The sequence below is a fragment of the Manacus candei genome, unplaced genomic scaffold, assembly GCF_025592945.1.
Source record: "Manacus candei isolate 608988 ecotype Guabito, Panama unplaced genomic scaffold, ASM2559294v1 h1tg000007l, whole genome shotgun sequence".
In the NCBI taxonomy this organism is placed as follows: domain Eukaryota; kingdom Metazoa; phylum Chordata; class Aves; order Passeriformes; family Pipridae; genus Manacus; species Manacus candei.
This window is the reverse complement of record NW_026138055.1, coordinates 4,382,324-4,408,269: the sequence shown is the minus strand read 5'-3', so window position 1 is coordinate 4,408,269 and position 25,946 is coordinate 4,382,324. Positions and strand designations below refer to the sequence as shown.

The 25,946-nt window shown below is 41.9% G+C and overlaps 1 protein-coding gene across 3 annotated transcripts in view; it reads right to left on the bottom strand.

The window, feature by feature from the left end:
- The window catches only part of ADGRF5 (adhesion G protein-coupled receptor F5), a 42,695-nt gene that overhangs the window by 2,031 nt on the left and 14,718 nt on the right, over window positions 1-25,946 (bottom strand). For 2 of the 3 annotated variants that reach the window (XM_051810064.1, XM_051810047.1), the window contains 21 exons: window positions 24,606-24,738; window positions 24,347-24,447; window positions 23,168-23,295; window positions 20,941-21,001; window positions 20,017-20,181; window positions 18,570-18,749; window positions 16,944-17,071; window positions 16,413-16,471; window positions 15,610-15,752; window positions 14,568-14,774; window positions 12,708-12,935; window positions 11,150-11,314; window positions 10,800-11,018; window positions 10,321-10,539; window positions 8,961-9,122; window positions 7,529-7,725; window positions 6,753-6,932; window positions 4,613-5,983; window positions 3,604-3,645; window positions 3,447-3,506; window positions 13-97 (listed from right to left, as the gene is read on the bottom strand). In XM_051810064.1, coding sequence (XP_051666024.1) covers window positions 13-97; window positions 3,447-3,506; window positions 3,604-3,645; window positions 4,613-5,983; window positions 6,753-6,932; window positions 7,529-7,725; window positions 8,961-9,122; window positions 10,321-10,539; window positions 10,800-11,018; window positions 11,150-11,314; window positions 12,708-12,935; window positions 14,568-14,774; window positions 15,610-15,752; window positions 16,413-16,471; window positions 16,944-17,071; window positions 18,570-18,749; window positions 20,017-20,181; window positions 20,941-21,001; window positions 23,168-23,269 — 3,973 coding nt within the window. In that variant the 5' untranslated portion in view covers window positions 23,270-23,295; window positions 24,347-24,447; window positions 24,606-24,738. The remainder of the gene's footprint in view (window positions 1-12; window positions 98-3,446; window positions 3,507-3,603; window positions 3,646-4,612; window positions 5,984-6,752; window positions 6,933-7,528; window positions 7,726-8,960; window positions 9,123-10,320; window positions 10,540-10,799; window positions 11,019-11,149; window positions 11,315-12,707; window positions 12,936-14,567; window positions 14,775-15,609; window positions 15,753-16,412; window positions 16,472-16,943; window positions 17,072-18,569; window positions 18,750-20,016; window positions 20,182-20,940; window positions 21,002-23,167; window positions 23,296-24,346; window positions 24,448-24,605; window positions 24,739-25,946) is intronic. The other variant, XM_051810056.1, reaches the window with a different exon arrangement.

Here is a 25,946-nt window from a genome sequence, read left to right as displayed (position 1 = left end):
GTTGTCACATACCTGTTTTCCCACATAAGTTGTTAAAGGTTCTTGAAAATGGGTAGCTCATAGCAAGCATTGGTGTCACCAGGATCAGGGAGGATGACTGTAAGAGAGAAAATTGGTTTTTGTCAAAAGCCTAGAACTTTTTTGTAGCCGCATTTGAGGCAGAAAAAAAAAATTCCAGTAAACTGTTGCTCAGTAATACAAGCAAGCAATTCACAGAGGGCCAAATTAGATGTCTGTGAGGCATCAAGGTCACACATTTGTGTGTTTATGGTGGCAATGAAGGAGATCAGCTTTAAAAGAAACTACAGGACACAAATAGCTTGTCTCTAACTTTCGGCCAGGGAAGATAGCTTAGGCTCCAGAGCTATATCAGGCAGTATGGGGTTCTGGTCCCTCATCTGAGGCAGTATAGCCATTAAGATAAACAGAAAAGCTAAGATTTATGTGAATGGGGATTGTCCTTGACGGCCAATAGCCCGAGATAATCCGAGGCAAATTTAATTTGACACACTAGAGGGCATTAGAACACAACTCACTGCAGTCCTGATGGGAAGGAAGGAAGGAACTTTTTGCTGCTAAAATGAAGTTTCTTTTTCAGTTCTGGAGTGGTTTGAGAATTTAATTAGATTCCTCCAAAAGTTGTGTTAAAAAAAAGGCACAGAAAACACATCTTTTTCTGTTTGGTCCCTCCTCATTTGTTAGTTGTACCATGGTGGGGAATTGAGGCAGTGTTGTGTATTGTCACCTATATCATAAGGTGGTAGAGGCAAAAGGTAAATGAATCAAGTATAAAAAGTTTGACAAAAGACTTTACTATTGTTTTATTTGTTAATTATCAGACCTCAACAGGCTGGAGAAATGAGATGACAGGAATCCTATGAAGTCCAGCAGAGGGAAATGCAAAGTCCTCCTGTCTCTGGGGAGGAACAAACCCACATACCAAGACATGCTGGGGGTTCTCTGACTGGAACAGAGTGAAGGTAGAGCCAGATTTTTCTCCTTGGTGCCCAGTGAAAGGACAAGAGACATTGAAACAAATAGAAATACTGGAAATCCCACTTAAGAGGAAACTTTTCCACTGTGAGTGTGGTCAAACATAGGAAAAGGCTGCAGAGAGAGATTGTGGTGTCTCCATCCTTGGAGCTACTCAAACCCATACTGGATAGAGCTCTGTGCTCTAGATGACCATGCTCTGAGTGGGAGGGTGGTACTAGATGATCTCTGGAGGTAATTTCCCACTTCAGCTGTTCTGTGATTCCTGTGAAAACTGGAGTGATTTGATCCAATGCTGCTCTTCTGAACTGACAGTTCAACCTTAATGGACTCCTTAATTCCTTTCAGCCTATATACTCATCTTCTTAATTATCCTGGCTTTTAAGTCGGCTTCCTAGTCCTTTAGCAATACCTGTACAGGCTCTTCTGAATAAACCCTGTTCAGATACCAATATAAAATTAAGTTTTATTGTCATATAAGAATGATGGTAACACCATTGGGGGAGAGGGGGAGGTGGGTGTTGGAACCAGAAGATCTTTAAGGTCATTTCCAACTCAAATCATTCTATGATTCCTACACATCCTGGCATCTTTGGTAAATGCAGAAGTGCAAGTGGAAACAAGCATTTCTGTGTCAGAATACGCAGTTTACCCATCCTCATGCAGCCATCTCAGATAAAGGTATTTTATTCCTGTTGGCTGAAACTTTTCTACGATCTGTGTCTGGGAACGTGGCTCCTTTTGTGCAGAAGCGGAGATGAACACACCTTTGGCATCAGCAAGAAGAGGACAATAAACAGCTCTGAGGGCAAAACATGTCCTCAACCAGCAGAGCTCTTTGTGAGGTGAATATCAGGCCACAGCCTCAGCTCTTGGCCCTCTCCTCGGGCTGTAAGACACATCCTGGGTCACTGAGGACATGAGCTCCCTGTGTGGTCAGCCTGCCATATTCTGCTTGAAAAGTTTGTCAAGCCTCATTGTAAAAGCCTTTAATTCTGTGCTTTTACTCCTTTGCTCACACCGGGAGACCATTCCCCATCCTTTCTAATGGGTCGTAGTTGCTTAATGCCATAAGCAGATTTGCCCTTGGTTGGATCCAAGGATCACCCAGCCAAGTTGTCCCCATGCCAGCATTTTCCGGTGGCTTAAACAGCTCAGCTTCCCTTTAGTTATTTTGGATGAAAAGCCTATGGTGCTGTGAGATCTGTGGTAGTGAAGGACACATGGAGAGAGGAGCGAGGGGCTGCTAAAGTTGGAAGGTGTGAAGGGAAGGACATGTGACTGGCACAGGACAGTCCAGCCCCAAGGCTTCCCAGTAGCCTATAGCAACTGAGCCTTAGTTTACCCTTTTCAAACAGCTATGGGACATTTTTCTCAGAGTCTTGACCTCTGCAGCACAAACTGAAATGGAAGAAATTCCCCTCAATCATAAGAAAAAAAAATTAATATTTTTTTATGCTGAGGGTGACAAAACACCATAGTTTTTGTGTAAAAAGAGTTAGTGTGTTCTCCAGCTTTAGAGATACTGAAAACCTGATGGGACAATGTCCTAAGCAACCTGCTCTAATTTACCTTGCTTTGATGAGTGGCCAGCTATTTTCCTGAGGCACTCTGTAAACTTTATTTTTCTTGTAAAGATGGTAGTGGAACTGGTTTCCCCCTTTAATGTGAATGTCTATCCCAAGCAGAGGTATTTTCAGATGCCTGTTCAAGCTGTGCTTCAATGCAGGGAGGAATGCAAGAGCCACTGGGCCAGAGGAACACTGTGGATGGAAGAGAAGCCTTCCAGGATCTTCCTTAAGAATCCAGTCCTCGTTTGCAACATTTTTTTATTTATTTTTTTTTTTAGGCACTGAATATTTTGTGTTAAACTCAGGAATTTGCAGGGTGTGGGACCAAAGTCTCTCCTCTTCCAGAAGCACATTCATTTACATTCTATCATTTGCTCATTAAAACATGAGTCTTTGCAACACATAGACATGCTTTGACAAAAGATTCATACTTCCTCCTGTTTTCTGTTCCCAGAAAAAAGGGGAGGCTAACCTGTCTCCTTGTCTCATGAGTTCAAGTCACAGTAACTCCATCCTCTCCTGTTCATAGGTGAAGGGGATCTTACCCAAGAAGTCCCCTTTGCATTTCTCTCACATTATGAATAAGTAATAGAGCCACAGAAATTTTCTGTTTACTATCTAAAGTTTCAGTTACATTTTATGTTTTTTGTTGTGGAATTTAGAGCAAATGTCCAACAACCTCCTTCTTATTTTTTACCAATTATAGGTAAAATAATGAACTTTGGAAAACGGGCGTATGTTCGTATTTATGTTGTTAGTGTCTTCTCTGACTAGTTCTAATAAAGAATCCAAAATATAAAGTGCATTTGACTTAAGAGACACTTGGAGAATGTTAGACTATTCAGCAGTAACTGAAATGCATTCTTAGGTCTAGGTTCTAACCTTTGATTGCTGTGAACTCCATTTGGATGTTGAATTCCTCTTCAACAGGGCTTCTTGTATCTATTTGTTAAAAAATTAATCAATCAGTAAATACAGAATATCTGTTCAAATTCCAATAGTATTTTGACATAATTTAGGAAATAGTTTGAATCCTTACCTTCTTGTCCCAGAGAGTCCCAAACACCAAAATGAATAATCCCTAGGAAACAGATAATTACATGCAGTTTGATGACACCAACCTTTAATTGCAGCACCTCATAATTATCTCAAACATTGTCCATGGTGACTATTTAAACTCTGAACTCTTTGATAGAGGGCATTTTTCTAACTTCATATTACATAGTGGACTGCTGATGTGGTAGGAGTTCACCAGGCCTGGCCTATTTAAATTCTGTGTACACCTGGTCTACAAAGTAACACAGATAGTTTCCTTGCACTAAATATATTTGGAAGAAGGAACCTTTGTTTATGGAAGACACGTCCTGCCTATTCCCCAGACGAACCAGCAGGTTCACAATGTAAAAAAGCAGATTCACAACGCAAAAGGTCAATGAGTCTGGTTTGAAGCACACAGTTTTGAGGCCATTCTTAAAGAGAGAGAATAGACATAACTGTTTTATCATCAAGAAACCTTCCTGTATTGGGATCCTACTGGCCACCTAAATAGGTTGTTGTAAAAATCATACTGACAGAAAACTCTCAATCATGTGTGTTTTGGTTAGTTCCTCTCTTTATTATTAGTACTGCTCAACTGTTTTTGGTGACTTTTATGTTGTTTATAGTTGAACCCGCAGCTGCAAAGAGCATAATATGATGCCTCCAGGTGCACTGTAAATGAGAACAGAGATGCTCAAGCTTGCCCACTTGAACATAATAGGGCTATTTCTGAACTTCAGAAATTAAGATCTTCCCAAAGCTACTGGCAAAGTTGGAAGTTAACTTCAGGTCAGTTTTGTCTATAAGGTACACCTGATAAGGCAGATGAGAATATGAAATACTGCTGAATTCCTGGAATGGGTTTCCCAAAGAGCCCTTTTGGAATAAGGACGTGTAAGGCAAATCTGAGCATTTCCTCTGAGCTGGTTTTATGCCCTGCCAAGCACAGCACTGCAATAATGTCACTATATTAAATGATCACAGAGGAAACAAAAATATGTGTAACTCACCTGCAAAGCATTGAGCAGAGCAAAGAGGATGTGGAAAGCTCGATGACTGTTTTTGATGATGGTGGCAAGGCCAAACCCCCAGGTGAGGCCTAACAGTGGTGTCAAGATGGCCACGCTTTTGCCAATTTGAAACAAAGAGTTCCTCTCCTGCCTGTTTGACCTGTCCCCAATAGTTGGCCTCAGTATTTTTATTATAACAACTGCGGTGATGGACAAATTCATGGCCACAATGATCAAGGCAGGTATGACGAAGGCCAAGAGAGCTTTGCTGTCCATCCAGTTGAGCCAGCAGACATCCTTTCTGGTGTAACTGTTCCTTGGCAGTGTGACAGCGATGGTGATGACTGCAATGACAAAGGGGCACACATACCCCAGGCAGAATGCCACTGCTTTCTGAGCAGTCTTACTTGTGTTATGCAAGATGAACACCAGTCTGTAGAAAAGAATGAGGCCCAGGCTCAGCATCCAGAAAAAGACACACAGGTAGAATAAATGGATGAAGAACGTGGCCATGACGCAGATATCTCTGCTCAGCTGTTGGTTTTGGTCGTTGAGGGAGGCAGTGACAATGAACCACACATCAGCAATGAGGAGGGATGCAGCTATGTTGACTATACAGACATGGCGCATGTAGGAGGTTGTGTTGTTTGTCACGTATTTCCAGACCAAGGATTCAATTATAATGCAGATCACCAAGCTCAAGATCGAAATAGCCAGGCCAACATAGGAAATATAATCTTCAAAGATTAGCTGGGAGGATTTATCAGGTGACATCAGAATGGAGAATGATGTCAAGTGACTGCAGGAGCAAATGACATAATCTTCTAACTCTGTGGGTGTGCAACCACGAGTATCCCAGTCCCCACCATGTTTGTTGAGTGTGAAATTCCAAAAGACACATTTGGGCACCTTTAGAGATAAGTTTTTCTTTGCAAATGTCATATTAACCTCAAACTTCTGGCTTCTGTTGCTGCTCACAGTTGTTGTTATCAATAAGCCATTCACATATTCAGACTCATTCCTGGGCAAAATATGTCCAAGTTTTGAGTACATCACACTGACAATGGTTGAATTTTGGGTTAGAGTTTGAATTTCGCTTTCACCGATGAGCACATTAACCGTGAGGTTTTCTGTACTGCGGAAGCCCTTACTATAACCTGTGTTGCTGTTTTCTTGGATAACTGTGCCTTGTAGCTGCACAGTGTTTGCAGAGACAGAAGGGATGGTGTTATTAACTGGTCGGAGGCGCAGGGAAAAGTTTTCTACTGACTGCAGTAACAAAGAACTTTTTAGCGTCTTCTCTTTATTCAGCTCTTCCCAAGCTTCAGCTGTGGAATCATCAACAATTAAGTCCACTGTGGAGAGGAAATTCTGGAACAACAGAATAATGTAGTTACTGAAATGCTACACAAATCATTGTTGGTTTTGATGGTAATTTATGCATGGTCCTAGAATTGCCTTTTGAAAAAGCCCAGCACTTTCTTATTTTGCTCAATCCATGTGAAACCTTCAGTTGTTAACCCTCTGCATGACCTGTTTTCAAGTTAAGGTTTCCAAAAGAAGATCTGTGTGACTATTTCTTTTTACATATTACTTAATATTTTTTCTTCTCCAACCTTCTTTCCCTTTTTTCTCAGCCTTTGTGCTATCTTTGATTTCTTGGTCTCTCTCATGTAGTGTCCTCCATCTATAAACTGTCAAGTCTCTGCACTTTTCTGTTCAGAAGAACAGTGCTTTTCCTCTGTAGCTCACAATGAAGGTTCCCAACTATTTCTAAGATTTCTTTTGTTATTCATTTGTTGTAACATCCAATTTCTTTTCCTTGCTTGATCTTGGTTCCTGGAATTTAATATATAATCTCAGCCTACCCTCTGGCTTGGAATGCTGGAGACTTTTGTGGGTCCTTAGAACATTTCTAGTTGCTAAGCACACAGCAGCCTCTCTTTCAAGCATAGGCTGCTTGTCCTCATAATTTTGACTTTTTATAAACTCCTCTGTATCTTTGCTGGTATTTTACCTCATTCCCTTCCTTTTCTGCTCCTGATCCTAACTAATTGTGAAACTTCTTCAAGAAGAACATCATCCCCTGTGACAAAAGGAGTCTTGGTAAGTGTAGGTAAGACTTAAAATAAAACCTTACCTGAATAGTGAGCTCGTCTGCATCTGCCGGGATAGAGGAGACCATATCCAGGATGGAAACAACTGCACCTAAGTTTGCAGGAGAACTGTTTATTGTGTTTAGCTCCTTTCCAATCTGTTCCTTAAGCTCTGCAAGGTAGTTAGGCAGTTTTGCTTTTGACTCAGGGCTGTTGACCAAGGACTGGAACAGAAGATAACAGAACATCACACATGTGAAATTTGTCTCTCTAGCCTCACTGAGAGAAAGGTAACTCTGGATGAAATAAAGAGCACTACAGTAGGATACCAAGGCTGAAAGCAGAAGCCTGGCACCTATCCATAAAGTGAAGTGACCAAGGGAGTGGGCATTGTAAACAGGGCCTGGGGACGAGGTTGGGCAGTAGCCTGGAGTTGTTGTTGTGCTCTGCAGCTTCCTCTGGGCTTGTGCCAACCAACGTTCATCGAGGCAGTCCCTGAGCATGGCTCAGGGAACACTCTGGGTCAGCAACTGCTCCTTATGGATGCTACGAACAAGGTCACCTTGCCTGGGAGACAGAGCATTCATGTGTGTGCATATGAGCCATGCAGTGCCACACGGCCTCTGGGCCAGAGGAGGGGGACTTTGCCTCTTCCACTGACTTGTGTAGATATAGCCAAACACTCCTTAGCTTTTAAAAGAAAGTTTTAATGCTTCGTATGTTTCAGATTATGATAAGAAAAACCAGGCAACAAAATTTTTTGCTCTTTCTTCTCCCCCCACCTCTCTCCCCCAAACTCTAGAACACTCATAAATGTTACCTCGGCTCTACTCAGCAGATTATTTATTGATACAGACAGGCAGTCATTCCTCGCAACCTTCCATGAGTTGTTGATGCACTTGTAGGTTGTACTGCCTCGGGTAAAACCATCTGGAGTATCTAACTCACGGCATGGCTTTATCAATGTGCCCCTTTCTATTCCAGTGCCTAATCTGTCTGAGCAGGAAACTTGCTTATCTGTACAGAAAAAAGTCATAGAGGCAGAAAACAAGAAGCAGAGAGATTAATAAATTACCCCCATCAAACCTGTGACTTCCTGAAGTTCAGAGGTCTTTAAATCAGGACTTCAGCTACCTCTCTTCATTAATTACAACCTTTCAGGATGTATATGTCCTGCATTCCCAATTTTTTTATGAATAATGAAATTAAAAAGGAAATCTAATAAAGCTCCAGTTTTTGAGTACTGAATCCAATCAACAGACCAATACCAAAAGTTTTAGGATTTATCTGTTAGATTGCAGGGTTGGACAGAGGTGGAGTGAGATTATATTGACCACTAAGCGAACATTAATTCATACAAAGTTTGTTCTGCTAAGGGACTCAATGCTGTTGTAGCACTAATAGGAAATTCATTAAGACCTTGATAGTGAGGCCTCAACACCTTTTTGATGAACAGTGAGTCTTGCTAATTGGCCTTGATTGGGTTAGTCTGATTAAAGTAATTAAATTGTCTGCATATTTATTGCCCAAGAGAGTGAAATCTGGCAGATACACTGATTCAACTGTAGGCACCACTACTGTGGAAAAAACGAAATTTCTGCCTCATGGGAATGGCCAACATTACTTTCTTTCCAATTTAGAATAAAAAGCTGAAATATCCAAACACTTGTCAGAACTAAACATCAAAGCTGGATTTAGTGATGCCAAATTCTAACCATCGAACATTCCCTACAGAGCTGAATGCAAGCTGGGTCTGCCCTGGTCCCTGCAGCACCTCATGGAGGTTGCCCTTCTTGTGTTCCAAGTGGATATGCTCTCCCACAGGCTGATCTCCTGAGTCAGATGACTTCTTGAGACACCAAAACATTTGATCTTTGATAAATTATTGGTGCAAGCTGGGAGATGCATGATCACATTTCAACACGGGGGATGATACTTGGTGGTGCAGCCCACACCAGAAGGAAGCAGGAACAGAAGATGACTAAACTATTGTTGCTTTGAACACACTGGGATCACTGTCAAATACAGTGAAGACAAAACACCTTGTCTATTTATTTTTTAAAGTTACATCAAAACTGATATTTTCCTCTGTATGTAATAATTTCCCATAAAGACAAGAAAGGAGTCAAAAATTCTTAGCTAACAGAAACTGTTCCTATTAGATGTCACTGGTGATGAATTTGTGGCATCTGATTTAACAAAGACAATGGGATCTCCGATTTAATAGCTATAAATAGTAACTTTTTCCTTACCAGGTATCAGGTGCAGTCTTATATGTGCACTGTCAACTCCCTGTCGATTTTCAAACTTGTGGTTTTTAAACTTGCAATACGCCGTGAGCTCTTTCTCTTTGCTACAGTCACTTCCTGTGTAATTGTACGTGTAGCAAAACAAATTTCCTTTTTTCTCTTTCCCTGTATGAACGGACAAAGACAGGTTAACACAGATTTGGGGTCAATCAGCTGAAAACAGCAGAAAGCTTCAGCAAAACTTTCCTTTCTGTGGGTCCTACAAAAAAGAATTCCTTTGTGAAAAAGCTCCCTCTCTGTATGCTGATCTCTGTCTCTTACTCTCCACTTAAAAAATCTGGAAGCTGCTGCATGATCAATAAGTTTTCTCTTACTGGTGTATGATCAAATCCCTTCCAAACTGTTCAGGAACCAAAATTTGCTTTGGAACTTATTTTGGAGAATACTCTTTCTGCCTCAACCACAGGTGTTTCACAGGATAGGATACTTTTTTGCTGTTCTTATGGTTCTTTTGAAGTCAGGATCTGTAACACACTCCCACTGCTCTTCAGTATGCCTGTGCCTGAGGGCCCCTGGCTGAAGCTTCTTCCAAGAAGATCTTGGGATTTTTCTTAGCCACCAAAGGACTCCTCAGTCTCTACCTGCTTTACTCTTCAGCCTGTTGTTTTTGCACTCCTGCATGTTGTCTTCTGCTTTTTTAAAATTAACTGTTTTGTAACTCACTTGAAAACTATTATATAAAAACAAACTCACTCGAAAACTTCTATTATATAAAAACAAACTCACTCGAAAACTTACAGTATATAAAAATACGTGAGAGAAGCTGCAGAATTGCCCTAAATTTTAAGATGTAGAAACTTGGGGTTTGTGCTGTTAAAGACCACGTTACCAGCATCCTTGAAGAAAACAGAACAGTCCTTTAAATTGCATTCTTAATGGATTAGTCTACATTTTTTGTGAATTTTCTAAAGTAACATGTTCTCAATACTCCGTTCAGAAAAAGTGGCAGAGTGGAAGATAAAAGTGAATAAATGGAGTTCAGCAATTTCTAATCTGAACACGGGTAAGAATGCCCAATTCTCCCTGCCTGGCAAGTCAAACCAAGCATTGTGTTTACCCATTATGTCTTTATCACTACAGCAGTGACTTCAGTTGCTCTTCTATTAATCCCAGCCATGTTCTTCAGGCATGCTAACCATCCTACAAAAAAGTCCATTTCCCTTTTTTTACACCCTCAGGAGTACTTGTGGGTTGTCCTAAAAGCAGTAAGTATGAATTGTTTGCACAACTGAAAACAAAAAACCCAGAGACTGGGTTATAACATCAGTGAAACTAATGATTCTGCAAGTTTATTGTATCTTACCAACTGGAAATCCATTTTGTCCAATCACAAACGTAACAGAGAAATCTTCTGTGGTGTTTGCACTTAGGCAGCACTCGAGGGTTTGTGGCTTTCCACAAGGTATCGATGCTGCAATGGGGTCTATCAGGATGTTCTGCTTCAGGGGCAAGGAAATAACCTCTATTGTCATATTGGTAGAGCTCTCCAAGTTTTGCTGGGAGACTGTGCAGATGTGGGTGCCTAAAAGAAGTGGTACAAAAAACCATGTCTCAGTTGGTAGAAGTGCTCCCCAGGTTTTGCAAGGTGATGAGCCCTAATGCTGGACAAGTAGAGTGCTATTGGCAGCATCATGCCTTGCTGTCCTCCAACACTTATAATTTTAACTGTGGGCTTTTTATTTACTGTGGCCTTCACACTGATTTGCAGGGCTAGGGATGCTGCAAATGATCTGGCACAGAAATTTCATTGCCTTTGTAGCCAGTAAGACCATATTGACTCACCGCTCCAGCCCTGCGTGGCAGACTTCACTGTGAGCACAGATGTGGCTGGGAATTTGCTATTTTTGATGCACATATCACAGTCTATTGTTTTTGTGTCACTTCCAGACTGGATTTTCCAACTGATACTGTCATAACTGCTCGCATCACTTTCGCACGTTAGATTGAATGGATATCCCTCGGGAACTGGTGAGTTTGTACTTGAAGATATTGTTACGTGGGCTGAGACAACACAAGACAAAAGTCACATTATTGAGAGTCACTTTTAATCATTTTCTTGCAAATGCCATGTGCCACAGAGGCCACCTACATGTTAAAGAGCTGCTGGTCTGTCACAGCCACCTGACTCTCACCTTTCCAGAGGTACGTCACTCTGATGGTTTGACTGGCCCTGGCTCCGTGTTTAGTCTGCAGCTCACACGTATATGTTGTCACTGTACCTGACTTCTCAGGTGGGCATAGTGATTCCTTGATTTTGAGCTTGTATTCAGTGCAGTTTCCACTCGAACTGGAGACTCCTAGAGGCAAATAAACATCCCTTGAAGGGTTATAGATGTCCAAAAGCACATCTGGAAATTACAAGCAATCACTCCAGGTAAAGAAACCCTCACAGGCTTGTATGTAACTGACAGCATGGCACTTTTAAATCCTCATTGCTGAAGTTCATTCATATCTTTTATTCTGGCAACACTCACAGTGGTTTTCCAAGTGCCTGAAGACAAATTTCAGCACAGTGCTGGGCATCTACTGCCAAAACCAGTCAGAGAGCAACAGCATTGCTTGGAAACCCCAGTGTAAGACAAAACAAAGAGCATTTTGGTTTAGCCTAACATCATTATCTGTTATATTTAAGATGAGTAAAGGTAAGTAAACCAGGAGTAAATATTGCAAATGTTAATGTCATCTAATTTTGAAATAAAAATTTGTAGATACTTGACAGTCATTCGACTTTAAATCTGAAGAGTGATGGTTCAGCTGGAAGCACTAAATCTGTCCTATGCTGCAGCTGACAGTGCATCTGGCATAAAGACACAGCAGAGTTCCTGAGGGAAAGCCTGGCCCAGGGAATTAAGGGCAAAACAGCTCATTGCAGAAGGCCGGGATCCCCTCCTCTCTCTGCAAGTACTGCTGTACACCAGTACCTGTTCTCTGTGGAAATGACTGTGTGCATGAGCTTTGAAGGTTTTCTCTCATTTTGCTGTCCTGCTTTCTGCTAAATTTCATTTATAGCAAACAGTTAACAATAAACAGTTAATTTATACACATAAAATATTAAGAGGGCAACAGACCATTTAGGATGATGGTTCAATAGACATTTATGAGCATTTCTGTTTATGTCATTTTGTAACTCCTTGTAGCACATTTACTTGGTCTTTTATTAACTTTTTATATTAAAAGTAAAGCCTTATGCAATGCCACTGACACAACTGGTATGTGCTGAATCACAGCTACAGGTGGAGAGGGAAACAGTGCTCTCAGTATTTAGCTGTGCTGCAGCTGTTTCAAAGCACCTGCCTCTCTTGGTTGCCAAATCATGATATGTGGTACACAGAAGCTCTTTGTACCCCAAGGGTGATCCTGGAGATAGTAGTAGAGACTGATGCACCCACCCTTACTGCCAGGATTCGACAATGCAGAAATAAGCTTTTTGGAAGAAGTTGGTGGGATGTTGGTCCAGGCAGCTGTTTCCATCCAGGATGTCACAGTTTAAGGTACTGATGTCTGCACAGTGCATGGAGATGCCCAGAGCCCCACTGGCACCTGCATGGCACATATGGAGTCTGCACCTCCTCCTGCCACATCTTTGGAGCACACCCTGTATCTATCCTAGGACTTTGTGGTAGCCAGTTAGGAGGAGATTAAAGCATGAACAAACCCAGCAGGTGAAAGACAGCCTTTTGTTAATCTTACCTGTAATATTGATTGTTCCATTTACGTTCCAGGAAGCAATCAGTGATGGTAAGTGTCTGTCAATGCAACAGGACAGCTGAGGACTGTTCTTTTGGGTTTCAGGACTGTTACATATAACTTCGATGTCCTTTACATTTGGAGTGATACGTAGTGGAAAGACAGATATTGTTTCTGTGGCCTTCAATCTGTAAGACTGACTGCCATTTGTGAAAGTGCATTTATAGGAACCTGTAAAGAATAGATAGTATCTTAGCACTGAGAACAGTTCTTTTGGTTTTGCCTCTATATTTGGAATTAGAATCTACTTCCATATCTAGTTTTCACATCTCCCTGCTCTGCAGTGGCTTTGCTACTTGCTGACCAACATGTACCCTCAGGTCACCTGCAGGATGCTTTCTGCAGACTTCTGGTGCCAAATACATCCAGATTAGGAGGGATAATGTTGAGGGGTACTTGAAAAGAGACCAGTGTTCTGGGACTGAAATACTTAAAATCTTGTGGACTTGGTGCTTTTGGGACCTGTATATTACCCATAGTCCTTCTGGCATCAGTATGTCATGGTAAGAATGTAGACTGTGCAAAAGTCTCCTACACAGAATGGGTGAGAGATTAAGTGCCCAGGGTGGACTCCACTAGAACTGGCCTTGGAACTCAGGCTCTTAGGCTGCTCAGAAGGTACTGCCAAAGAGAGCAGAGTATTTATCATAGAATGTCCTGAGCAGAAGAGACCCATCAGGATCACTGAGTCCAACTCCTGGCCCTGAGCAGGACCATCCCCAGGAATCACACCATGTGCCTGAGAGTGTTGTCCAAACGCTTCTTGAACTCTGTCAAGTTTGGTGCTGTGACCACTTCCCTGGGGAGCCTGTTCCAGCGCTCAACCACCCTCTGGATGAAGAACCTTTTCCTGATATCCAACCTAAACCTCCCCTGATTCAGCTTCATGACTTTTCCTCCAGTCCTGCCGCTGGTCATGAGAGCGAAGAGATTGGTACCTGTCCCTCTGCTTCCCCTCACCAGGAATTTGTAACTCCAATGAGGTGTCCCCTCAATCTCCTCTTCTCCAGCTGAACAGATCAAGTGCCCTCAGCCACTCCTCACACAACTTCCCTTCAAGACCCTTCACTGTCTTCGTTACCCTCCTCTGGTCAGTCTCTAATGGCTCAATATCTTCCTTATATTGTGGTCCCTGAAACTGCCACAATATTCCAGGTGAGGCCGCCCGAGTGCAGAGCAGAGTGGAACAATCCCCTCTCTCACCCAGCTGGTGATGCTTTGCCTGATGCCCCCCAGGACACAGTTGGCCCTTATGGCTGCCAGGGCACTGCTGACTCATGTCCAGCTTGCCATCGACCAGGACCCCTAGGTCCCTTTCCCTTTATCAGTCACTCTCTCAGGCACAAGTGCCCTGAATGCAGCCTGCCTTGTTTTTGAAACTGGCGATCAGGGCTCCAAACTTCCTTCATACTTTAAGTATGTGGGTTCCCCTTCCCCACAGGGGTAGCCAAGTGAGTAGGCCACTTACATAGGAATAGAGACACCAAGGTTTAGGGCATCCTCAGTCCAAAGACTTTTGGACTCATGATTTATACCTCACGTGTGTGCCTGAATACCTGGCCACAGGCTACCCTTTTTGGAGTTGAGTGTATAATTCATGGACCAAAGAGAACTGAGTGGGAACTTGAGTCCAAACTCTGATAATACATAATAATTCCCCTAATAAGTCCTCCCAGCAAAATGCCACCAGTTCACATGTTTCTGATTTTCAAAAAACCCTAAATGTCAACACATGTAAAACTGTAACTCCGAACTAGCCCCACTAGTGGTTACATCTGCTGTTTTAATGATATAAAATCATACCAGAATCCTCCATCGTAACATCGGTGATTTTAAGGATCGACCTTCTGGTTTCTACAGTCATCTCTATTGAACGCCGGAAGCTGGGTGAGATGATCTGATCCAAGTGATACCAGGTCACACTGTGAAAAGCTGAATTTATCTCACAGGTCAGTGTTACTGTATCCCCTTCAAAAATGTTCAAGGGTTCCACGTTGAAGTTTACCTGATCTGGGAAAACAGAGAGAAACATTCTGCATTACTGTCATTTCATCTCACGACTATGTGGTGTCTTTCATCTTACGGGGTTCCCAGGTGTTTCACAACTAATATGCACCCAGCAACAGTTGCAGGGCACTACCTCTGGTACAAGCCATGAGATTTTCCCTCTGTGTATTCTTTTCCTATCTTTTTCGGCCAAAGATATCAGCAGGTTTTATGCAGAGAGCTACAAATATCACCACCACTGCTTTCTAAGCAGATAAACTGGGAGGAGAAGCAACCAGGTTGAAGTAATCCTCTGAGACAGACATTCCAGCACTCTGAGAGTACAGCACCTCTGGAGCACTTGATAAAGCAACTGAATTGTTAACACATTGTCCAGCAGCAGTATGGAAAATGTGCCAAGGAAGCCAAGGGGAATGTGTTCTCATGTAAACTGCAAGAGGTTTTCATTTTGCTCCAAGGAGTAGGAAGTGCTGGCAGCCTGACATGCTAAGAGCTGTCTCAGTTCTGGAAGTGAACTTAAAGGTGTTCAATCTCTCTCCCTTTCAGAGAGACTGCATCAGGGATCATCGAATAGTTTAGGCTGGAAAAGACCTCTAAGATCATCAAGTCCAGTGGAGTAGCTGGAAGGCTTTGGTTTTTCATGGAAGGTACTGCATGCATGGTCCTCTCATGAAAGTCCTAAGTTTTGATGACAAAGGATAAAAAGATACAGCCAGAGAAATAAATGGTTTTGAAGGCCATGTACCAAATAATCAACAGTATAAGGAAGCTACGTGATTTAGGCTAAAAATACTAAAGTAGAAGTTGAAGGAAAGTACTGAGAGAGCTTTAAACTTACAAGGCACTTCTGTTGTGAAGGTAGATGGTTTTGGCTGGTAGAATGGTTCTAGAACTTGTAGTACAGCTCTGTTGGAACTATCAATCTGACTGGCGCTTGCTGGTCCTGCTTTTACTTCATATTTCACAAAAACACTTCCAGGACTAAAGAGATACAAGAACGAGAAAAGCATCAGAATTAAATATTCTTGTCTATTAGTTGTTTTCTATTTGTGGTGACCCATCTTATATGGCTGGGAAGGCTTCACTGGGCTCACCTGTGAAGGCTCCTGTTGGGACTCAAGACTTGCTCTGATATACAAGAAGGTTGTGCTACAGCTTTTTCCTAAGAACAAACACCTTTATCTGACATCTTCCTCGTCTGGTGTTTATTTCTAGTAAACTCTCCTTAGAAAACCTAAAATACAGCTGCATTTAAATATCTGTGGGCACAAGTAATATCTCCTTTATGCAGTGTTGCATCCAGAGTCAGTGTACTAATTCATCTTCCTCATGACCTAGGGAATGATGTGAAGATTACTTGCATCCTTTTCCCCTTTTGGGTGGAACTCAGTCTTTCCCATAAAAGGCTTTGAATTAGATGGAGAATGATTATGTTTCTTGGACTCTGGCAGAGTGTTGAATTTTACCCTATTTCCAGGCTCATAGCTGGGCTTTCCTTTGCAGCATTTATACTGTTATTCAGTCTCTGTATAAGGGCAGTGGGTTCTAGCCAGAGTGAATGTAGCCTTTGCTAACTCGTGTCTCCTTGAGACTGGACAGAAAGATTGGTGTGTTCAGGAAAAAATGAAACTATTTACTTACCTGAAACCAGTCACTGTTGCCGATACAAAGCCTGGTAAACACCTGTAGCTGGCATTAAACTGTAAACAAAGACATATGACATGAGGTAAGTGCTTTGTATATTACTCCAGTGTGCTTAAAATAGGAAACCCTGAATTCAAGACTGATGTGAGTATGGGCATGCAGCATATCTGATAGAACGGGCCTGGTGCTCTCACCGCTGTCACGGGGTAAATGTCTGTTGATGGTTTCATTCCATGTGTGTTCCCATGGATTTAAGCTTGGACAAATAACGTGATTTTTTTTTCTATGCTTTAGATAGAAAAGATCCCTGAATACTTCCTGGTTGGCCAGTGTATTAAAAACAATGGGAATACTGTTATTCCTTTTAATGGAGTCAGCTTTGGCCCACCTTGTATCTCCCACTGCTGCAAACTTCCCAGTTCCCCACACAGACAGTGACAGGCCACCCTATGTCCCAGACACTTAGGGTAAACACCATACTTCTTAGAGGGCTCTCTACCTTCAGAGATGAAAAACTAAAGTCATTACCGCTTTTTCAAGGTCAGCTTTGTATTTTTGGTATAATACAGAGGAAGAATCCCTGAGATCATCCGGAAAGTCTATGCCGAGTCTGACTGACATATACATTACAATGGGCTCTCCCATACCACATGAGTCTGTAAGGAAAGACATAAAAATAAAGGTAAAATAACCAGAAGCAATGCTTACAGAGTGATTTCTTAGCTTTTTCTTCTAACTTAATAATCTTGGAATCATATAATGATTTGGGTTGGAAGGGACCTTTCAAGATCATCGAGTCCAACCCCCCAGCCTGGCCTTGAACACTTCCAGGGATGGGGCATACACAACTTTTTTGGGCAACCTGCTCCAGTGTCTCATTACTCTGATCTTAAAAAATTTCTTCCTAAATTTAATCTAAATCTACCCTCTTTAAGTTTAAAATAATTGCAACTTGCCAAGATTCATCTGTATAATAAGAAAGTTGTGATTCTTCTAATTTTCTATGTCTAATTTATGTGTCTGCCATCTGCTAGATACCTAGACTCCCTTTCCAGTTGATGCAAAGCTGTAGAAATCTTTAGAAGATGAAACATTCAAAAGATGATAGGTTTCCTGAAATGGTTGAATTCCTACATTGCTCTAGATATGAGGATGTTATATGGATGAATAACTGATCAGAGACTTAACTTTTACATAGTGAAATGTACACAGGATGAATCTCCACCTATGTTTCCCTGCAATGAATGGAAAAATCCCCAGTGCTTTGGGAGGGTAATATTCTGGGTGGAGACTCATCAGTGAGCACAAAATAATATAAAATGCTTAGAGAGATACTGGAATTTTCTATGCTGGGTTCATTTAAGGACATGTCCATACCACATGTGAAGGAGCTCTGGATCCAGGGGCCTGGACTTCTAAGGGGTGTGCAACCTCAACATGAAACAGGTGTTAGCTCTAGTCCTGGAAATAGTATGGCAATATGGATATGGGACTGCCCAGTAATAGAAGCATTGCCTACAAGCAGAATTAATTGGAATGGGCATGCTGACAATATCGGATTGCTTCCAGATCTAGTGCTGCCTCTGGGTGTCTCTGCATGCTGCTCCATCACAAATAAGAAGCAGAGCCTCAGGGGTGTTTGTCTTGGACTGCAGAGACAACACGTAGTCCTCCACCCCAGTGCTGTCAGGCCTAAGTATCCACCCTTTTGTCACCAGTCATCAGTCAGGTTCCTAAAAATTCCTGGGCACCTTATCACAGGACTCATGAAATAAAATCAAACACATGTGCTGGGCTTTTCAGTTCCTTCTCTTCTCTTGAGCACTATGGCACATTTTGGTCACATTTGTGAAAATCTGATGAGATGAAACTTCCTTTGCTTGGCAAAAGCAGAAAGTCACAAAGAGGCATGTGAATGACTCCAGGAGCTGGGGCTCCAAATGGCACTAAATATCTGCAAGTAAGTTGGGTCAAGGTGGGCCCATATCACAAAGAGAAGAGCTCTAGACCATTTCTACAGTTTCCAAATTCACAGGGAATGTAGTAGCCAGCTCAGTCTTGACATGCTGCTTTATCCCATCTTTTAGCACTGTTCTGACTTCTAACCAGTATATGAGCTGTACAGTGATGGAGTTCAGCACTGTGTCCCCTTACCTTCAGTCTGGGGCTCACAATAAGGTCCATAGAAAGGCATTTTCTGCATGTAGCCACAGGGCAGGGCAGGTTCCAGGCTGAGAGAAGGGCAGGGTATCATGTCACTGCACACCCTGCTCGGCCAGGCATATCCCTTTTCACAGGAACAACGGCTGCTGTTCTCACCACTGGGCAGGCAGACTGTCAGACAGACAGACAGAGAAATACCATGGGAATGGTGATAAGTATTTTTTGTATCTTCATGACAGTGGTCCCAATTAAATGTTGCCCTTCTTGTGAGTTCACCTGAATGATGCAAACGGGATGAGCAGAAGACTTGCAAATCTTACTCTACTAATTGCAAATCACTAAACAGAAATGGGAACCAGACTGGTACAGTGGTAAGCCTGATCAATAACTTTTAAGTAACTGAATGGAAATATGAGGCCTGATCCTAAAAATTTATCTGGCATACTGGCCAGGGCCCTATGATACTTTTTAGATTGGATATTTCTATGTTACTTGGGCTGAAAGTAAATATATCAGCTTTTAAAGACTGTAAGAGCAAGATCATTCAGAATGCAGCTGTTGTGTTGTTCTGACTATGTCCTGACAGATGCTGTGTGACAGAAGGTAACATTATCACAAAATGCTTTAAAACACTAAAAGAAAGAAACCAACCAACAAAAAAAAACCCAACAAAACACTTGACTGTAACTTTTTCTGCTCCTAATGTGTCATTTGTAAAGCAAGATGTTAACAAAATTACTTTTACACATTGCATGTGACCCAGAAGGCCTTTAAAAGATCCATTTGCATGTTGTTTTGGGAACTGCTAAACGCTTCCTTTCACTGCTTTATGGGCCAGCGATAAGGAGGTACCAAATCTCCTCTACTATTGTAAATGATTGGTGTGTTTGTACTAGTTACTCAGATATGATGTTGCACAACCCCAGCTTATATAATAAAACCTGCCTGATATCATGCCCTGTAAGAATAAGTTAAGTGAGTTATACAGGAAAAGACTGCATCTCATGCAGCCTGTCTCTGTCAGGGTCAGAGTACAGCCTCTTACAGCGAATTACGTCCCAAATACAGGAGGAGGGAAGTAAACAGTCTGATAACCGCTGTCCCAGCTTCCTGAAACTTGAAAGTAACTCAGACTGCTTGTTAGTCAAACTGGAGCAGGATCCTTTGGCTCAGGCTTCCTCTGGCTTTGTCCCTTCCTTAGGAAAAGCATTCAGAGCTGTTCCTAATGCCAACATTATATAAAGAGCAGTGGTAAGACACAGATAACAAAACATGCTGTTTTGAAGCTAGAGCTTCAGTCTTGCTGGATCTTTCAGTAGGCAGCAGAGATGGTTCAGTTTTGCTGATTTCTAAGTGTGCTGGGTGGTAGAAGTGGGAGATATCAAATACTGACAAAGTAACACATCATCCAGAATATTAAAATCAATAACTAACCCACCTGTTGTAACGTGGATGTTTGAAATTGTTGTTTGTATATTTGAAATGTTTGTTGGAACTGTAAGATTTTTGAAATACTCTTTGATTGGCTGCAGGTAAGATGAATCTGTAAGGCTTACTTCAATGTCAACCACGTACTCTGGAAGGGGAACGTCAAAAATATACTCTGAAAGAGAAATAGAATTTCACTGCAAAGCTGTGTTTAAAGGTAAATCACAAACTGATTTGGCATTTGGGCTCTTGGTTGCTATTTAATGGTAACTTTGGTGGCATTCTGCTTAGAGAATCTTCTTGCTTCCCCCTCAGCAGACATTCTGCCTCTGTTTTATCTGCTACTTGTCTGAGAAAAGCCAGATTTCTTTGGTCTCAGAGCAATAGGAAAAGGATATAAGTGGCATAATATATACAGAGAAAAATTGTCTCATCTCTTCTTTCCTTTCAGTCAGTAAGTGGATGGGATGTCAGCCACAGACTGAGGTGATACAGGATTATCTTGTGGCCCCTGTCCTACTAAGAAGCTTGAGGAGGGTATTTTCTAAACTGGTATTTCAATTGCAGAGAAGCTGTGCTGATATATGTCATCAAAGGGGTACCATCCAGAGGGACCTGGAGAGTTCTGCTTTCCTGGAAATGATTGAACAGCTGCCCAAAAATGGGAAGTAGCAAATGAATCCTTTTGTTTTACTGAGTAAACTGTCATTATCTCAGCCCATGGGTTTTCTCACTTTATCCTTCTGATACTGTTCCACATCCCACGGAGGGAGAGTGAGTGAATGGCACTGTGGTGCTTCAATGGGGTTAAAGCACAACAACACCTCCCCCTTGATGTTCCCAGATCAGTACATCAGTAGATGCTGTCCCTAATAGTGATTTCACCCTTGGTTTACTAGAAAACTGTTCTATTATCATACATTTGTGTACCTACCGTTTCGCTTCTGCCTTTGCATATCTGGGTGGAAGCTTTCCTCTCCTAGCGTGCTGTCAATCTGTGGAAGAAACAGAAAGTGAAGCTCTGTGAGAAAAACAAAGTAAAGCTTTAGCTGCCATTGTTGGCAAAAGAAATTAGTGAAGAAGATAATGACATAGGCAATTTTTTCCCCCCACTCTTGGTCCCAACTCTCCAACCTTCCACCCCATCTTCCTCTTTAAACAGAATATTTCTATCTTCCTAGCAGGGAAGAGTTAAACACCAGCTGAGGGATGTACTGAGTTTGCAGATGCCTCTTTGTATATCTCTGCAAGGCAATTGCCTCAGCTGAAAAGGATTTCTGTGTCTGAGCTGCAGTCCCCGCTATGGGGCAGATACATGCCCCTAGGCCTGGGCCAGACTTGTGGGGGTGGTCCCACTGCTTGGGAAACCCAGCCACTTGGCCTTTGAATTCAGAAACCAAACACTCATCACCCTTTTCTTTCCTCTTTGCTCTGAGCTTCCATCTCTGCAGCAGCAAAGCCACCCTGAGTAAGAAAAGAAAGAGGATTGAAAAGTCTTGGCTCCAGCTCAGTTGCCAGGTCAGCTACTTTGGGGCCATCAGTAACACACAGTTGACCAGGGCAGTGGTGGCATAGCTTCAGTATGACTGGTTTATGCAGGCTGCAGCCAAGTGAGATGCAGACCATCTTATCTTTTTCAGTTGTGCCCTAAAAATACCTTGGCACCACCATTAGCAAGAAAGGCTAAAGAACAAGCACAGACACAGGCAGGAAATTTGCAGCTTTGCCAGTTTCTTGATTCCTACTGAAACCTTTATTTACAGAAAGGGTGAATAGCTTGGCAACTCTTAAGTCATCTCTTTACATAAAGGAACCATCTGGTGTGTGATTAGAGCTGGGCTTTGTGTCGCAGCTGTGTCGGAGTGAAGATCCCAAGGCACTCTGGCAGTTTTTGCACTGCCAGGGTACGACCTCCGTGTTAGAGGTTGGCTGCAAGAATTACAGAAATCCCAGTGCAATCCATGTCTTACTCCAGGTTTGGACTCAGTGGTTTCCTTTTTCAATTATTCTCCCAAATAACTGAAGGGTATTGCTACGTTCCTAAATACTTCACATATTTCACACCATTAAATAATGACTCATTTGCAGAGTGTACCATGGATGATTAAAAAAAAAAAAAAGGTGTTGCTTTTTTCATGAAAACTCTTAAATGCTGAGATGGAGACTGCTTGAAAAAAACAGACCAAACAAGATACTTGGTCACTATTAGACATCTGCTGAAGTGTAGGTGAGGCTGCTGGAACCAGACATACCTTGGTTTACCAAGACAGGAGATAGTGGTAGAAACAGCTTAAGGAGTTTCTATCTTCCTCTTCATGTTTCCACTTTTCAACCTGCTCAGTAAGGGAGGTTCTCCCATTCTCTCACAATGGAGAAGACAACCGAAGTATTTTCTGGTCTAACAATAATAGTGATGACCAAGAGTAGGTAGATTTGTAGACTAGTTTTATTTACCAGACTATATTAACTATATTAACTTCCATTAACTTGGTTTCTCTGTTCCTCTTTTTGTTAGGGACTATTTGTGCAGAAACTGTCTGTTAACAAACCCATACACAGGATGAAGCACAAAACAGCTTTCCATAATTCACACTACAGATGAAGCAAAAGAGGCAGGTGAGGATTATCAAGAAAGTGGGAAACTGAAGTGAAATCTGAGTCCAAGAGCAACACCTAAACACAAATCACTCAGGAGTGGCATTTTGGTCTTGTGGACTTGTCCTATTGTCAAGACAGTGGTGAGACACCTATCACCCACCTGTAACACCTTTGTGCCTGAGCTAGTTTTGTTGACATGTCACTTCTAGGCAAGATATATTTGGATCTTCTCTCATAGGATGGGTGAATTCCCTCCAGGAGCAATGCCCACGTAACTGTTACCTAAGCTTAGCTCCAGGGACAGCAATTGAAATCCTTTGTAGACTAACACAGGTGAGAAACCAGAAGTGTTTTTTCAGTGCTTTCTGGAGAGGCTTTAAGACTGGGGAGCAAGAAGAGCCCAATTCCTGGATTTCTCCATCTCTTTTACACACTCTGGGTTCAGTTTCTCTACCTGGTCTTATCCTGACTTCCTCCAAGGTTTTGTGGATGTGAAGGAGAGCATCAAGGTGCTACAAGCAGAGACCAAATGAAAACTAATGCGGCTGGGAAAGAATACTCACTACATATCGGAATGGTTTGAAGTTTGAGTCCTGTGATGTCTGGCAGCAGGCTGAGACCAGCAGAACCAGGCAGTGGAGACCTGCAGTGATTGGGGACGGCATTTTTTCCAGCGACCTTGCTGTGTGACCTGAAAAGATAATGAAACAAAAGGGAATTTTCAGCTGACTCACACAGTAGGAAATACCAGCATACTCTACAAAAACAGTGTGTTCAGATTCCTTCAGCGCACTCTGCCTGTTCACTCCATCCAAGGCAAGGCATGGAACAAGGCCTGTAATTATTCCTCTGCCACTGTCATCAGATGGTTTCCCTCATACTTCCTTTTTTTTCATATTGGCTGTAGCTACTCAAAATAAGAGAAAGAAATTGTTTGGAGAAGGCAGAGTCCTAAGCAGGTTCCTAACAAGAACAAATGAGGTGCTGGAAATCCATCTACCATAAGGAAACTTGACTTTGGGTCTTGAAGTATTCCTCACAGTGGTACTTGGGAAATGCACAGCCAGGACATGAGGGAACAACTAGAAATGTTGCTGTAAGTGAGGGCCTGTCCTGTTGCAGAGGGAGAGCTCTGCTACTGGCTGTATCCCACTTAGGAGAGGGCTGTAGCAACACCTTGGACTCAGCTAGAGATTTCTGCATGTTTGTTATGCCTTGGATAACATTAGAAACAATGAAAAGTGGTATCTCCTTGGAAAAAAAATACCTGTTATCTTGAGTTTTTAGTATACATCTCCATTAATTGCACTGGAGTTAATAAATAAGTAACCTAGAACCCAAGAATACTGACACACCAGAATATAATGTGGTGCTTGAAATCAAAACCCAGAAAAAATATAACCTTTTCCAGCTCATTAATACCTAAGCTAATTTACTCACACAGTAGATCAGACGATGAAACACAAAGGAAGAGGTAAAACAAGCATGGACCCTCATAACAGATGCTGACACATTTATGCAACCAAAGGGAATAGAAAAAGGGAGGTGAAGAATACATTAAAAAACATATTTTGCTATGAATATGCACTTTCTGGCTATTCCTAACAAAGCACTTCCCTACCTCGAGAATTAATGGCTAGTAGAGAGCTACAGAAAAAGGCAGAACCCAGGCAGATTGTGAAAATCATTTTGAGAGAGGAAAGCACTGAGAAAAGACTCTTAAGAGTAGTACTGAACAGTACCTGAGTGGATAACAGCAACCTGATTAAAGTCACGAGCTTTTGTAAAATTATGATCTTTTTGCACTGAAGAGGCTGTTCATCCAAACTCAGGCTTTGCAAGGCTGTGAATCACAAGGTGAAAGCAGAAAAATCAGCACCTTCTGAGATGATAATGAACACTGGCAGTGGCTGTTTACTGCCACTATTGCATATCAGAGCTGGTGCTCCCAAGCAAGCAGGGAGCAGAAAACTGTAATATCAAAATGATCTCTGGTCTCACCTTGGGAATTGAAAGAGGATGGCAATGAGTTATAGTACTTGATGTCACCAATGCGGGTATCCAGCAGGGGTTTATCACCAAATGTGGTTCTTAGGGAGATCCATCTGGAGTGAGACTTCACCTGGATACAGACCTGGTTGAAACACAGGAGACAACAAAAGTAGGAATAAATTATTTTCTATTCCAGTATAGAGATGTCATCACCAGAGCTCTGCAGGAATGTGGTGTAAGCCTGTATCTTACCCTCTGTTCTCAAATGATGTGGAAAAGGCAGTGGTCAGTGATGCAACACTGTGGAAAACTTCACGTGATTGAGAAAGTCTGCCTGTGAAGATCTGCGCTGGAGCCACAGGATACTGAGTGACTCAGTCATGAAGTTCATGAAATTCAGCACCAGTAAGTGTAAGGCAGAAAGAAATGATCGTGACATTATGTGTCCTGTGATGGACACCGAACTGACTATTACCACTCAGAAACGGGGGCTGAAGAAATGTCAACTGAATTTCGAGAGGTAATTGAAAAAGGAAAACTAATTTTAAGATATTTTAGGATTGCAACAGAGAGAAAAACCAAAACCAAAAAAGCCGAACCCAACCCGAACAAAAGCAAAACACACCAAACAAATTTAAACAAAAAACCAAACCAAAACAAAAAATGCCACTGTTATGTAGACATTTGAGCTAACACAATATAGCTGCTCTTATACTCCTATACAGGTATAACCAGAAAGCAAGACATCACAGTGATTCAGAACATCTTCCCACCCCACCCCAAAATCTATTAAAAAAAAGACTGTTACAGGAGGGGGGTTTCAGTTTCCTGGGCATGTCTGTCAGTATACCCAGCATTCCACAAAAGACACTGCTTTTCTATTTTGAAGACATCATCTGCTTGTAACTCAAGACTTCCACGGATCTGGCTGAACCCAAGACCATGATTGATCAAAGTGGATCAAGAGGGAAACATTATAAGCTTTCCCTGAGCTAGTGGCATGACTTAATAACTGAAGCACCAACAAAACAAAGGTTTCTGGTAGGTTTGTATGTGCAGCATATGCTCACAGCATGTGGTAAAATAGCTTAATCTGTACAAAGAACTTGTATTACATAGGTGATGGGTTGATGAAACAGACAATAGAAAGGGGAAAAGGTCATTAAACAAAATTTATGATGAGGTTAAACAATATCTGGTACAGTTTTGCATTTATCTTTTGCACTGTTCTCAGACTTGTGTTCATATTCAAATGTTATGGGTCACCTCTATTTTCAGACACATCCTTTGTGTGACCATGGAGCTGAAAGCAAATGCCCTGTTAATTGTACATGTAAAACACCATATAGA